This window comes from Equus przewalskii, chromosome 1 (genome assembly GCF_037783145.1).
Source record: "Equus przewalskii isolate Varuska chromosome 1, EquPr2, whole genome shotgun sequence".
Taxonomy (NCBI): domain Eukaryota; kingdom Metazoa; phylum Chordata; class Mammalia; order Perissodactyla; family Equidae; genus Equus; species Equus przewalskii.
The window spans coordinates 56,386,335-56,400,450 of NC_091831.1; the positions used below are offsets into that span (position 1 = coordinate 56,386,335).

The following is a 14,116-nucleotide window of genomic DNA, read 5'->3' on the forward strand; positions in this document are numbered from 1 at the left end:
CTGATCTTACTGGAATGTGTCTCTGCTACTTACTAGCTATGTGACCTGGGCCAGTTCACGTCACCAAGCTTTAGTTTCCTCATTTGTAAAGTGTTTCATAAGGACAAGTGAGATCACGTAGGTAAAGTACCTGGCTCACAGTTTATCCACTCCCTTTACTGAGCTCCAGTGACGTGCCAGGTGCTGATGACACAGGTGTGAACAACAGACATGATCTATTTAGCAGGATAGACATTTGTAAACATTGGAAAAATTACAATTTGTCTACTAGGAATAAAATTACCTTTTCCAGTGGTAGTTGTAAGGGAGGGCAGCGACCTGGCTAGCAGAACAGTGTAAATGAAGACTCCAAGGCAGGAAGCAGCATGGTGATTTAGAGAAAGTAGAGGATGCCAATGTGGAGGACACAGGGCCAGGGGAAGAACAATGAGGGATGCGGATGCAGTGTAGACAAGGGCCGGGTCATCCAAGACCTCAGAAGTCATGCTAAGGATTCTGGTCTGTTTTTTGTTGTAAGAGCAGCAGGAAGCTATTGGGAGGTTTTCAACACAGGAAATAACATGGTAAGTGGTTGATAAATGGTAGTGTTGTCACTGAACTATTTGACCAGATGGCATACAATAGAAACTTTCCATGGCTCTATTAGAAACACTCCAATGTCTCTTCTGCTCCTCAGTGAAGTTAAAACTTTCTATGGAGCAGGACACAAGATCAACATATGAAAATCAATTGTGTTTCTACACATTAGCAATGAGCAATCTGAAAATGAAATTAAGGAAACAATTCCATTTACAAGAGCATCAAAAAGAATAAAATACTTAGGAAAATGTTAACAGAAGTAGAGAAAGACTTATACACCAAAAACTATAAAATATTGTTGAAAGAAATTAAATATCTAAATAAATGGAAAGACATCCATGTCAGAAGACGTAATATTGCTAAGATAGTAATATTCCCCAAACTGATCTACAGATTCAGCACAATTAAAATCCTAGCTGCCTTTTTTTGCAGAAAGTGACAAGCTAATCTCAAAATCTACATGCAAGTGCAAGGGACCCAGAATAGTCAAAACAATCTTGAAAAATAAGAACAAATTTGGAAGGACTCACTTCCCAACTTAAAACTTTCTGCAAAACTACAGTAATGAAAATAATGTGGTACTGGCATAAGGATAAACATAAATAAATGGGATACTGAGAGTCCAGAAATAAACCCTCTCATTTACAGTCAGTTGGTTTTCTACAAGAGTACCAAGACAATTCAATTGGGAAAGAATAAATCTTTTCAACAAATGGTGCTGGGAAAACTGTATATCCACATGTGAAAGAATGAAATTGGATCCCTACCTCAGTTTGGCAGTGCCTCAAAATGTTAAACATAGAGTTATCATATGATCCAAGAATTCCAACCCTAAGTATATACTCAAGAGAACTGAAAACATCTGTCCACACAAAAACTTATATATGGATGTTCATAGCAGCATTAATCATACCAGCCAAAACGTGAAAACAACTCAAATGCCCATCAACTGATAAATGGATAAATAAAATGTGGTATATCCATGTATTGGAATTATCACTCAGCCACAAAAAGAAATGAAGTGTTGATACATGCTACAACATGGATGAACCTTGAAAACATTACGTTAAATGAAAGAAGCCACTCACAAAATGACAAATATTGTATGATTCCATTTATATGAAATATCCAGAATAGACAAATCTATAAAGACAGCAAGTAGATTGGTGGTTGCCAGGGGCTGACAAAGGGGAGATGGGAAGTGATTGTTAATGAGTACAGAGTTTCTTTCTTTTTTACAAAAGCCTTATGAGGCAGATATTATTACTATTCCCATTTTACAGAATCTAAGGCTGAAGGAGGTTAATGTAACTTGCCCAAAGTCCCAGAGCTTCAAGTGATGGAGCCATGGTTCAAACTCAAGCCTGCCAGGCTTCCCAGCTGGTACTCTCCACTTGACTGCCTTCCTGCCCCTGCCATTTTCCTCCAATGCATATTGCTCTCTAATCCCCACTTATTCCTCCAACTCCAGAGATAATAAAAACTTCATCATTCATCAATAAGATCTAGGTTGTGCCCTTGAGAAGCGCTGAGTCTAGTAAGGAAACAGACATATAAACAAATCATTTCAATACAAGGTAATACATAGAAATATAGAGGCAAGACTGGCTCTGCTTGGGGAGTCAGGAAATATTTCATTCATTTTCTATACAATTGGAGTTATCCTTGACTCTTCTCTTTCTCTCACATCTCACTTCTAATCCATTAAAAATTCTGTTGGCTCTACCTTTAAAATATCCCCAAGATCTGATCTCTTGTCTCCGCCTCCACTGCCACTGCTCTGGTCCAAGCTACCATCCTCTCTTGGCTGGATTATTATGGTAGCTTCTCAACTGATCTTCATGCCTTTGCCTCAGCCTATTTTCTACACAGCAGTCACAGTGATCTTTTTAAAAATAAGTCACATAGTATCTCTCCTCTGCTCAAAATAACTTCCAATGACTTCCCATTTGTCTTGGAATAAAATTGAAAATTCTTACCAAGGCTAGTAGGTCAGACATGTTCTGCCTGCCCTCTACCCTTTTCTTCCTTCTCTGACCTCATTTCCTTCTATTTTCCCCGTGTCCCCTTGCTATAGCAGCAGTAGCTTCCCTGATGTTCCCTGAGTACACCAAGTACACTCCAGTCCCGGGACCTTGGCACTTGCTGTCCTTTTTACCAAAAACATTTTTACCTCAGGCACACTCATGGCTTACTCCCTTCAGATGTCGGCTCAGACGCCATCTTGTCAAGGAAGTCTTTTCTGACCATGCTATACGAAATCGCTGCCCACTCCATCAGCCCCATTCCTTAATCTACCTTGCCCAAACTACTTTTCTTCATAGTACTTCTCCCTGACAGCATACAGTTATTCATTTATAATCTGCCTCCTCTACCAGAATACAAACCCCATGAGGGCAGAGACTTTATTTTGTTCTCCTGCATAGCCTGCACTGGAGCAGTGCAGCAGGTGCTCAAAAAGTATTGTCCAACAAATGAATGAGTGAATGCTTCCTATTTTGAGTGTGAATATAAAGATATTCATATGGTGCTATGCCCTGAGCTCCAAGCACCAAAGAAATGACACCTATCCTTAAAACACTTTGTGAATTAGGAACATTTTAATAGTATAATTGGGAAAAATAATTAAAATTACCCCAATAGTACTTAAAAATATTTCATGGGAAGTAGTCAAGATCCTTTGAAAGAGAAGGTGTTAGGGCAAATGTGCAGTCAATACCGACAGAACCTCCATACAATTGTGAAAATACTGAAACGCTTCTGTGCCCCAGTTGGTAAAGAGCTACTGTTCCTGAACTCCTGTCCCCCAGACGCTGCCACTTCCAGTGTTTCCCTAGGAACCAGAGACACTGCCCACTACAGCAGGGCACCACCAGGACCGTGCTCCAAAGCTGGACAGCACAGCTACCCAACAGGTCACTAACTATTTAATATCACCACTGCAGGCAGCAGCAATTAAAGGGTCAAAGGGAAGACCCTAAAGATGTGGCTATTGAGAGATACAGGAACAGAAACAAACAAATAAAAAGCATCTTGCCATAGCAACTTGCTCCAGTGAGCAGTCCTTCCTGTTGCTGATGACAATGTAAATGTCCTGCTGTATAAATGAGATGTCTTTTTTTCCAACAGGAATAAAAATCTCATTAAATTATCACCACGATGCACATGCCAGTTACTATGAGAGCAGTCGGTGTAAAGATTTACATATTTATCTATGAGTCACCTTTTCTTTGTACATTACTGTTGGCCTATTTTCCAGAGTTTCCAGAATGAAAGAAGCCTGCTTGGAATTATTTTGACGTCAATCCCTCTAACAATTGATAAGCAGAAAGCAAAAGAGACCTTATCTTTCCCATTAGGTGTTTGTTTCCTTTTTCCATCTTCAACACATTTAATAAAAATGAGTTTAGGTTTATATTTGTCCTTCAATATATCAGCTAATAAAATGAATCACACGAGATAAACATTTACCATTCTGGGAAGAGAGATCTCATTTTACAGGCATATACGAGCAAATGATGCTGGAAACTTTGAGAGACACTCTGGTTTAACTTTTGGGCTTACTTTGAAAATACAGAAGTTCTTTTAAATTCATATTTCACAATAGAATTTGTATGATTACACCACATCTTAAATATAGGCCACTTATACAATTACTTGAGAAATAATAATAATATGATGTCAGAACATGCTTTGAAAAAACCGTGGGGGAAAATCCACCAACTGTTAATGGGGAATTTCTGGCAGGGAGCAATAAGGGCAGACTTTCACTTTCAACATTATTTATTACTGTATGTTATTTTTACTCTAAAGGAAAAAAGCAATAAAGAAGGGGGATTTTTGGTAAGGAAGATTGTCGCTGAGCTAACATCTGTGCCAATCTTCCTCTATTTTGTATGAGGGATACTGCCACAGCATGGCTTGACAAGTGATGTGTGCATCCACACCCAGGACCTGAACCCTCGAACCCCAGCCCGCCGAAGTGGAATGTGCAAACGTAACCACTACACCATCAGGCTGCCCACAATAAAGAGTTTTTTCTGTTTTGGGGGTTTTTTTTTAAGATTTTATTTTCCTTTTTCTCCCCATAGCGCCCCCCCTTCCCCACATAGTTGTGTATTTTTAGTTGTGGGTCCTTCTAGTTGTGGCATGTGGGATGCCGCCTCAGCATGGCTTGATGAGCGGTGCCATGTCCGCGCCCAGGATTCAAACTGGCAAAACTCTGGGCTGCCAATGCAGAGCGTGCAGACTTAACCACTCCGCCACCAGGCTGCCCCCACAATAAAGAGCTTTTAAAGTAGCAAAACATTGAGACATTGAAAGATAAAAGTTAGCAAGGGACAAAGAATTCCCCTCCCTCAAATATCCAAATGTCTTTGAAGTCTGCAAATCAATAACAAAAATACCATTTTACAGGTCGTTAATTTAGTTTGAAACCCCTTTCTTCCGAGTCAAAGAGAAATTAATAAAGCATTGGCCTGAAACAATACTGCTGCGCACACACACATGGGACTAGCATGAGCACCAGCCAGGAGCTGTTGGGCTCAGTGACAGAAAACAATTTCTAAAGCACAACCAATCCTGCCTACATCACCCATACCTGGAGAGGAAAAGGGATTTCTAAAAGCCTTAGATTTAGGCTTTTTTTTTTTTTTTTTAATGAAAGCGAGAAAGATCTAATGGTTACTTACAAAAAAGAAAACAATCTCATTTTGTTAAATTTTTATCTTGGAATGCTGCATAAAAACAAGAAAAGAAAGTCCACTGAATCATAATGATCAACACTGAGCCCTTCCCACATGCAGGATATCTCATTTAATCTTCATAACAGATGCATGAAGTAATATACTATTAACCTACCCATTTTCCATATGAGAATGCTGAGGCTCAGAAAGGTTTCCCAAGGTCAACTAGCTTGTAAGTTGGAGCTAGAAGCAATCCAGACAGACAAGCCTGCGTTCATATCTATTACTCCATTATGCTAACAAAACAGTAATTTCAATGGCAATGGTTGAGAATACATTTAGTGGACCAAAAAGGCACATATACAAGTTGAATTTCTCCTACTTGCAGTTGCTCTACAGGCTAGCCTTTCACCTTGATGAAATACATTTCAAAATCTGTCCAATGTATTCTGGATTTCCATCAAGCTAATATTCAGCATCTGGTGAGTTTTTGTTTAAGATTTTAAAATATTTTTCTCATTAACCTTAATCCTTCTCCAAGTGTGTAAATAACCACTTACATTTTCAGAAAGTCTTTTTAACCCAAATTGAGTAAATGGATGCTTAAACATATTTGAAAACAATTTCTACCCGAAGGTTGAATCTTCTATCAACTACAACCTTGACAAGGGGAGATATTGATGTCTGTGTACCTTTTCATTTTAAACAATATTTACACAGCCCAGTGTTCCTCTGAACAAGAAGCCTTGAGGTAACCTGTACATGAAAAGTCCCGTCACTATGGCAACTAGAAATGGCAATGATTGCACAGTGATTCATCACATGTCCTAAATAGACATTGTTTGCCAGGGACAGAGAAACAACTCAAAGCCACGCTTCACTGGAAAAGAACCCAGTTAAAGAATAACCTAGGTGGTAGTTATTTTTAAGCGTTTATTAAATTGTTATACTTTTATGTTAGGACATCTATCTTAATATTAACTCCACTTCAGAGAGGCAATTAATATATCTCCTAAAGAAGCATTCATGAAATCATTCATTCACTCATTCAAGAAGTTATTCGCTCAAAGTAGGTGTCCTCCAAGGCAAGTGCTGTGCTGGGTGGGGGGCAAACCACTGTGAGCAAGATAAGCAGGAGGCCTGCCTCACTGAGCTTCCAGCGTGACGAGTCAGCGGGACAGGGCACAAGCAGACGATGTGATACACAGTTTGCTGCCCGACTACAGGGTGCTCTGCGCGGCCGTGGCACATGGGACTTCCCGGAGGAAGGGATGGCTAAGTGAGACCTGATGCAGGAGCATCACCTAGCCAGTCAAAGCAGGGCAGGGAGGTGTGCAGGCCTCAGGGGTGTTCCAGGCAGAGAACGCAGCAGGCATAAAGGCCTGGAGAGCAGAAACACGGCACATTAAGGAACCAAGGTAATTCTGAGTGGCTGAAACATGGGGCTGTAGGTGTGGTGGTGGAGAGAAAATGAAGATGGAGAGATAAGTGGGGGAGCACAACAAAAAGGGCTTGTACCTAAAAGCCCAGCAATGACAAAGAACAAACCATTGCTACAGGTACAATATGGGTAAATGCCACAGACATAATGTAAAGCAAAAGAAGCACGCACAAAAGAGTACATGCTGCATGATTCCATTTATAGGGAATTCAAAACCAGGCAAAACTAATCAACGATGATAGAGATCCAAAAATGGGCGAGGGTGCTGATTTTGAACAGGACACTAAAAGGGACTTCCGGGTTGCTAGAAATGTTCTACATCTTCATCTGGGCAGGAGTTAAACTTATATATAGACACAAATGTATCAAGTTTACACTTACTATTTGTTCATGTTGCCCTAAACAAGTTACGCCTTAATAAAAAGGGGAAAAATCAAATGCGCAAAAGTAATAATTAAGTATCTAACAAAAGACAACTTCATACACTGGAAAATAATCTGTTTATACAAATCAATGGGATCAATGATTTCTAGAGAAAATTAATAAAGAGCTTTAAGATAAGGGGGAAAAATTTTAATAAAGAGGAGTTTGACAGGAGTATAGACAGGTCTTAATCACATTATTTCCTTATAAAAAAATCATATATATATGTGTGTATGTGTATATATATATATATATACACACACTATACACATACCTATCATATATACATATAGTAAACATAATCATTCAACTTAAGATAGTATTACCTACCCTGAGGATAAAATCAGGATAGGAATACACAAGAGACTTCAACCCATGGCTGAGTGGTTATGTTTGCATGCTCTACTTTGGGGGCCCAGAGTTCACTGGTTCAGATCCTGGACATGGACCTACACACCACTCATCAGGCCATGCTGAGGTAGCAGCCCACATAGAAGAACTAGAATGACCTACACCTAGGATATACAACTATGAACCGGGGCTTTTGGGAGGGGAAAAAATAGAAGAAGATTGGCAACAGATGTTAGCTCAGGGCCAGTCTTCCTCACCAAGAAAAGTAAAAATAGAATGTGCTATTCATCTGCATGCTTAAAAAGAAAAAAAAACAAGAGACTTCAACTGTAGTGGTAAAGTTTTAAGCTGGTTGATACGTACATGGGCACTCATCATAGTATTCTTATACCTTTTTATACATGTTAAATCTTTTATTTATCTCCATAATGAAAAAGAAAGATCACTATGTGCAGAATGAAATAAGGAGTGCTGTATGGATCCAGGCATGAAATGATGGTGGCTTATCTACTACAGTGGCTGTGAGGAAGAGGGCAGAGGACCTACAGAAGAGAGATGTAGAAGGTAAATTGCCAGCACTTGGTAATTCACCAGATGCAGCCTTGAGAGAGAGGAAGGAGGCAAGGTTTCTGCTTGACCAACTGATGGTCAGGTGGTGGATGGACCAACTGATGGATGGTGGTGCCATTTATTGATATGGAGAAACATAGAAAAATGAGCAAGATTTTAGAGAGGGGGGAGGAGAATCCCAGTTTTTGACAGGGTGACTTTGAAATGTCTCCAAATGGAGATTTCCAAGAGGTAACTGAAACTACACTCTGAAGATGAGGAATGAGAACTGAGTTAAGAACAGACTTGCGGGGGCCGGCCCCACGGCCAAGTGGTTAAGTTTGCACGCTCTGCTTTCACGGCCCAGGGTTTCGCCGGTTCGAATCCTGGGTGTGGACATGGCACCACTCATCAAGCCATGCTGAGGCAGCATCCCATATGCCACAAATAAAGGGACCCACAACTAAGAATACACAACTATGTACTGGGGGGGCTTTGGGAGAAAAAGGAAAAATAAAATCTTTAGGAAAAAAAGAATAGACTTGGGAGCCATCAACAAAGAGCTGATAATTGAAGCCGCAGACTTGGACGAGACTCCAGAGAGAAAGTAGGGAGTAAGACAGGAAGAGAGTTTGGGAGCGGACATTAGGGCAGCAGAGAAGGAGTCACAAAGGAGACAGAAAGAGCAGCCCAAGAGGCTGGAGGGAAGGCATGAGTGCACATTCTGGTAGCTAAGAGAAAAGAGTGTTTCAAGAGGGAGAGCACGGTCAACAGTGTCAAATTCTGATGCAGGCTGAGGGAAGATAAGGACTAAAAAGTAACCATTGGATTTGGCAGCCGGGAAGTCCTTGGTGATTATTACAAAAGCCGTTTCTGAGAAAGGTGAGGAGGGAGTCAGACTGGGATAAATTGAAAACTGAGTGGAAGGAAAGTACAGATACCAACCGTGGGCTGCTTCTTCAGGAAGTTTGGCTCTAAGGGGAAGGAGAGCGATAGGGAAGGAGCAGAAGGGAGACAGGTTAAGGAAGGATAACAGATTTGTTCGTATTTTTTCAAGCTGAGATGCACATAAGCAGTTATGTCTAAATTTGTGATAACGGAATTTAAATTATGATAAAGAAAAAAGTACGAATATATTATCATATATAATATATGGACATATTCAGGTGCCTGAAACAAAGAAGACACAGCCAGGTTCTCATCAAGACAACCACCTAGTTACAAACTTATTTAAGTCATGTTAACACTCAGGAACTGGTGAAACAAAGCATTAACTGGACAAATTTTCAACCATGAAGCAGCACATTATAGCAGAAAGAAAAACAGATGCTAAAAACTGCTATTAGAGAAAAGACCCTTCCATGGTTTCCTCCCTTCCTACCATTTAACAGTGCAAAATATTGGATGAAAGAGTAAGTTTGAGGATAACAGATAAAAGAATATTGTTACTATTCAATGGCTTTTTAGTTCTATATGCTATTCATTTTCATGAGAAATAGCTATTATTAAATACTTACCAGCTTTGGAGTTTTCAGGATGCTTGTCAGGGTGATATTCCAGGGCTCTGACCTTGAATTCTGCCAGGATTTGTTCAACCTAAAACAAAAATCAATGTACAAAATAAGGAGTCCAACTCAAACGGCATGAAGGAAGAAGTTGGGCATCAGTCCTTCCCAAAACAGCCATGATCAACCCAACTTTTTATTTTGATCCTTATATTTGTATTTTGACTTTTTTACTCTGAGAAATAATTTCCTCAATAACGAAATTCAGAAAGCATCCACTAAAAGCTCCTATTCAAATCGCGGTCTGTGATGACACTTTAACTTGCCACTGTATTTAGATGATGGCCCAAGACACCTAAGAGCTCAATATATTTAAATATCAAAAATGGTCAGATAGGTTTATCCTAAGAATATATAAAAGATGTGTTCACATATTTGAGTTCTTTAAAAGATGATTAGCTGCCATTCGTTATTCAGGGATGACTGTCCAGTTTATAAATTAGTCCATTATAAAGTTCCTTCTTCCTGCCTTTTGGTCCTTTTTTTAAAAATTAAGAATTTCACAATTTAAGAAAAGGACATAATTCAAATCTGATAATTTTGCTACCAATTAACAACTTGGTTAAAGATTTTGATTGAGAAAACAGAAACTTCAGCCCAAACTAAAATGAATTATGATTTGATTTGATTTCATTTATCTCTCTAATCCTCATGATCATGAATTACCAAGACTTGGCTTTATTCATTGTAATTGCAGTGACAGAGCAGGAGAACACAGTGGTTGTGTGGCTCTGGAATCTGTTTGCTTTGTTTTAAATCCCAGTTCTGCCCTGAGATGTTAGGCAAGTTATATAACTTCTATGTGCCTAGGTTTCCTCATCTTTCCATTACATGCCTAACATAAGTAGAGCCCTTAACACAAAGCCTGATCATAGGAAGAACTCAGTAATCGTAGCTATTATTAAATGTCAGTGGTTAAGTAACTTGTCTGAAGTCATTTAGCTAGTTATTTAAAAAGATGCGTTTTTTGTTAACTAAGCAGTTGAACTTCAAATCCAGTCATCTTAACCACTGTTGCATATGCCAAATTCTGCAGCTTTAGGGACCTATTATTAAGTTCCATATTTCCTATCCACTAATTAATGAAAGCAAATTACCTCTTGTTTGAGAAATGAATTCTCAAGCAGCTCAATTCAATGTGGTCATAAGATTTAGGAGAGAAACATTTTTATCAGCTCCATGTCATCCTTAATCAATTCTCATAAAAAATTTCTTCACTTTTACAAAAAGTCAGACTGTATTAGATATGCATATGTATAAAGCCCAGACTAATAACTCTATTCTTTTCCTTGTCAAGCATCTACTGAGAACCCCTTGGTATAACAGGGAGAGATAGACTTCCTGTTAAGAACTGTTATTAATTGTGTTTCCTCCTCCTGGGTGCTCCCTTTAACCATCAGTCACCATAACCTGCTTATATAATGAAGAAAACTGAAAATGACTTGTTTTTAAATTTTAAAATATTAAATATCTAAAGAGCCTAGGAGAAAGCATGTTTTAATTAAAAGTAACTTATGAATGCTCACAAACTCTCTGAAAAAGTTCTATAATATGGAATAAAAAGCTCCTTTACCTATCTACCCCCAAGATAAGAGGTTACATCCTTCAAGATACATTTTTTACACAGTTATATACATATTTATGTATATATCTTGGGAGGGTTTAATAACATAAATGGATACAATTATACATATCTATCAAAGGTAGAAAATTTTGGATTTTTACTGTTGTTGATGTTTTATTTCTTAATTCCTATCCCATTAGGAAACATTCTGTCATTAGCCCATAAAAGCAAATGTGTCAAAACGGTTAATTCTCAGTAGTGCTAACATGTGTGATTGTTAGTTCCTTCTTTATCTTTTCTGTATTTTGCCAATTTCATATTTTTAAAAGTTAGAATAGTTCAGGTGTGTCTTCATTACTTTTCATAGTTTTACTGTCACAAAGTTTATCACAAATCTCCTATGTAGAGCTAGTTCTGGGTAAACTAACTGGGAAAGTGGGTTAATTTGTCTTGGGCACGTTCTATTTATCTCCTGGTATCCCCACTCCAGGTGCCCAGTTGCCAGTGCAGACCATGGGCAAGTGAGGCTCTCCATGTCAAGGTCACTGAATCTTGCCTTCCTGAACCAATGTCCAAGGTCTGGAAAACTGCCTATCCTATTGGCCAAAAAAAATACAAAAAAAGCTCAGTTTTACTCATAATCAAATGTATCAAAACATCCAAGGGATAATAATGACCCTCAGTGTCACTGAGGGTGCAAAGAAATGAACAGTCTCATGCTCTCCTGGTGAGGATGTAAATAGGCGCAAATCTTTTGGTAAGAAATTAGGATATATATATATATATATATGAATATATATAAATATATATTCATATATATGAAAATAAACATATATATTCATATATATATATATATGAAAAGCCTTTAATTTTTTTCATACTCTTTGATCCAACCATTCCAATTCTAGGAATTTGTCTAAGAGATAATCAGAGGTGGGAAAAGATTTAGTTATAAGGAGGTTCAATGAATAAAATGTTATAAATTTTAAACAAAGTGTCCAGTAATAGGACATTTGTTAAAGTTAATTGTAATATAGCTATAGGCTGGAATATTTTTCAGTCCTTAAAAAATCATCTAGTAGTAGAAGACTTTTAATAATCTGAAAAATTTTATGTAATGTATTTCTATGAGAAAAGGTAAGCTACAAAACATTATGTGTGGTGCAAACCTATGTTTTACCTCAAAAGAGATTATGTAACGTATATATGTATAGTATGATGATAATAATACCTTAGATTTACTGAGACTTACTGTGTGCCAGGCACTGTTCTAAGCACTTTACATACATCGTTTCATTTAATTCCCACAACAACTTTATGAGATGAGTACTATTATTATTCCCATTTTGCAAATTAGGAAACCAAGACATAGAAAGGTTAAGTAATTTTCCCAAGGTCACACAGCTAGTAAGTGGTAGAGCCAGGATTTGAACTCAGGTAGTCTGACTCCAAACATATATAAAAATACACATATAAATGTGTATATATATATATATATATATATATATATATATGCACGTACTTATTTACATACTACATAGATATACCATTATGCACACATAATTGGCATGTACATGTCATACTCCCAAATATTAAGCATCTGAGTTAACATTTTCCTTTGTGCTCTTTTCATACTCTACATTTCCTTACTGAATATATATTAATTTTAGAAATTATATTTTAAAACTTAAAAACTGATCTTTTCCATATCCTGTTAGTACAATATTTTTATCTGTGCCAGGAAATACTCTACTGTGCAATAGGGACTAATCTGATTCCCACTTGGATGGATCTTCTCCAGCTTTCAAATGTCCTCTGTCTCTCCCTCCATGCATCTAAATTTTGATAGAGTAAGATCATTTCAAGGTCCACCTCTTCTCTGAAGTCTTTTCAGATATTGTTTCTTTAATTCCTGTTGCACTTACAGACAATACCACATAGCACAGTACTTATTTGTTCTCAAATTGTTTTCCAAGTAGTATTAGCTTTGGCTCCTTGACTGGATGCCAAGATCCTTATATACTCGCACTATGTCTCATCTTTTTGTTTTGTTTTGTTTTGTTCCACACCCCTCTCCACTTCTAGTACTGACCCAATGCCAAGTGTTGACTAAACATTTGATTATATACTGACAGATGTTCTTCAAAAAACACGACTGTAGTATAATAGGAGCTTTCTGAAAATTGTGATTTATTCATTACAAGAATGAACAGTTTCTAGTGATGGAAATTTATATGCTGCAGAATATGCTGCAGAAAAGAGAAGATTCATTTTAATAAATAGGTTAATCAGTATTCATCATTTCAATTCACTTAATTTGAAATTAATTTTTCCCACAAAACTCCACATATTAGAAATGTCCCTGAAATAAATTCCATGAGACATCATCCCACATCACTCTAATCAAATGATAAGTGAAGCATGAGCTATAGAAACAATGTGAGCCACAATATATATTGGGTTATAATCCATAAAATACAACAACTATTAATCCATAGTGACAAAAATAGTTGAATAAATAAATGTGAGAGAAGGAATAGCTTTTATTTACAGAGGAATTCCAAGTAATTGATGTAAAATGAATGAGGAAAAGAGAAAGTAACCATTAGGCAAATACCACAATAGTAACTGTTACAGGCAAGATCCACCAAAGGATGCTAAAATCAGTGGGTGAAAGTTTGAGGAGAAACACTATACAGTCTCAAAAAATCTTCACCAAGGTATTTGTTCATTACTGAAAGGAAAATAGTAACCCTGCAGTGGAAAAACCTGGCAGGAGAATCTGCCAGACACCACCTTAACCAAGTGATCAAGGTCAACAAGACATATCAACATCATATACCCCTGATATGATACACTTGAGAAAGGTACAACATCACTTCTGCAGTGTTCTTTCCAAAAACACACAGCCTCCATCTAATCAAGAGAAAACATCAGCCAAACCAAAACTGAGGGACAT

At 37.7% G+C, this 14,116-nt stretch overlaps 1 protein-coding gene across 1 annotated transcript in view; it reads right to left on the reverse strand.

Annotated features, from left to right (window-relative positions):
* Nucleotides 1-14,116, reverse strand: part of DNAJC12 (DnaJ heat shock protein family (Hsp40) member C12) — a 34,614-nt gene that overhangs the window by 14,809 nt on the left and 5,689 nt on the right. The window contains exon 2 of the mRNA XM_008537145.2: nucleotides 9,546-9,624. Within this exon, the coding sequence (XP_008535367.2) occupies nucleotides 9,546-9,624 (79 nt within the window). The remainder of the gene's footprint in view (nucleotides 1-9,545; nucleotides 9,625-14,116) is intronic.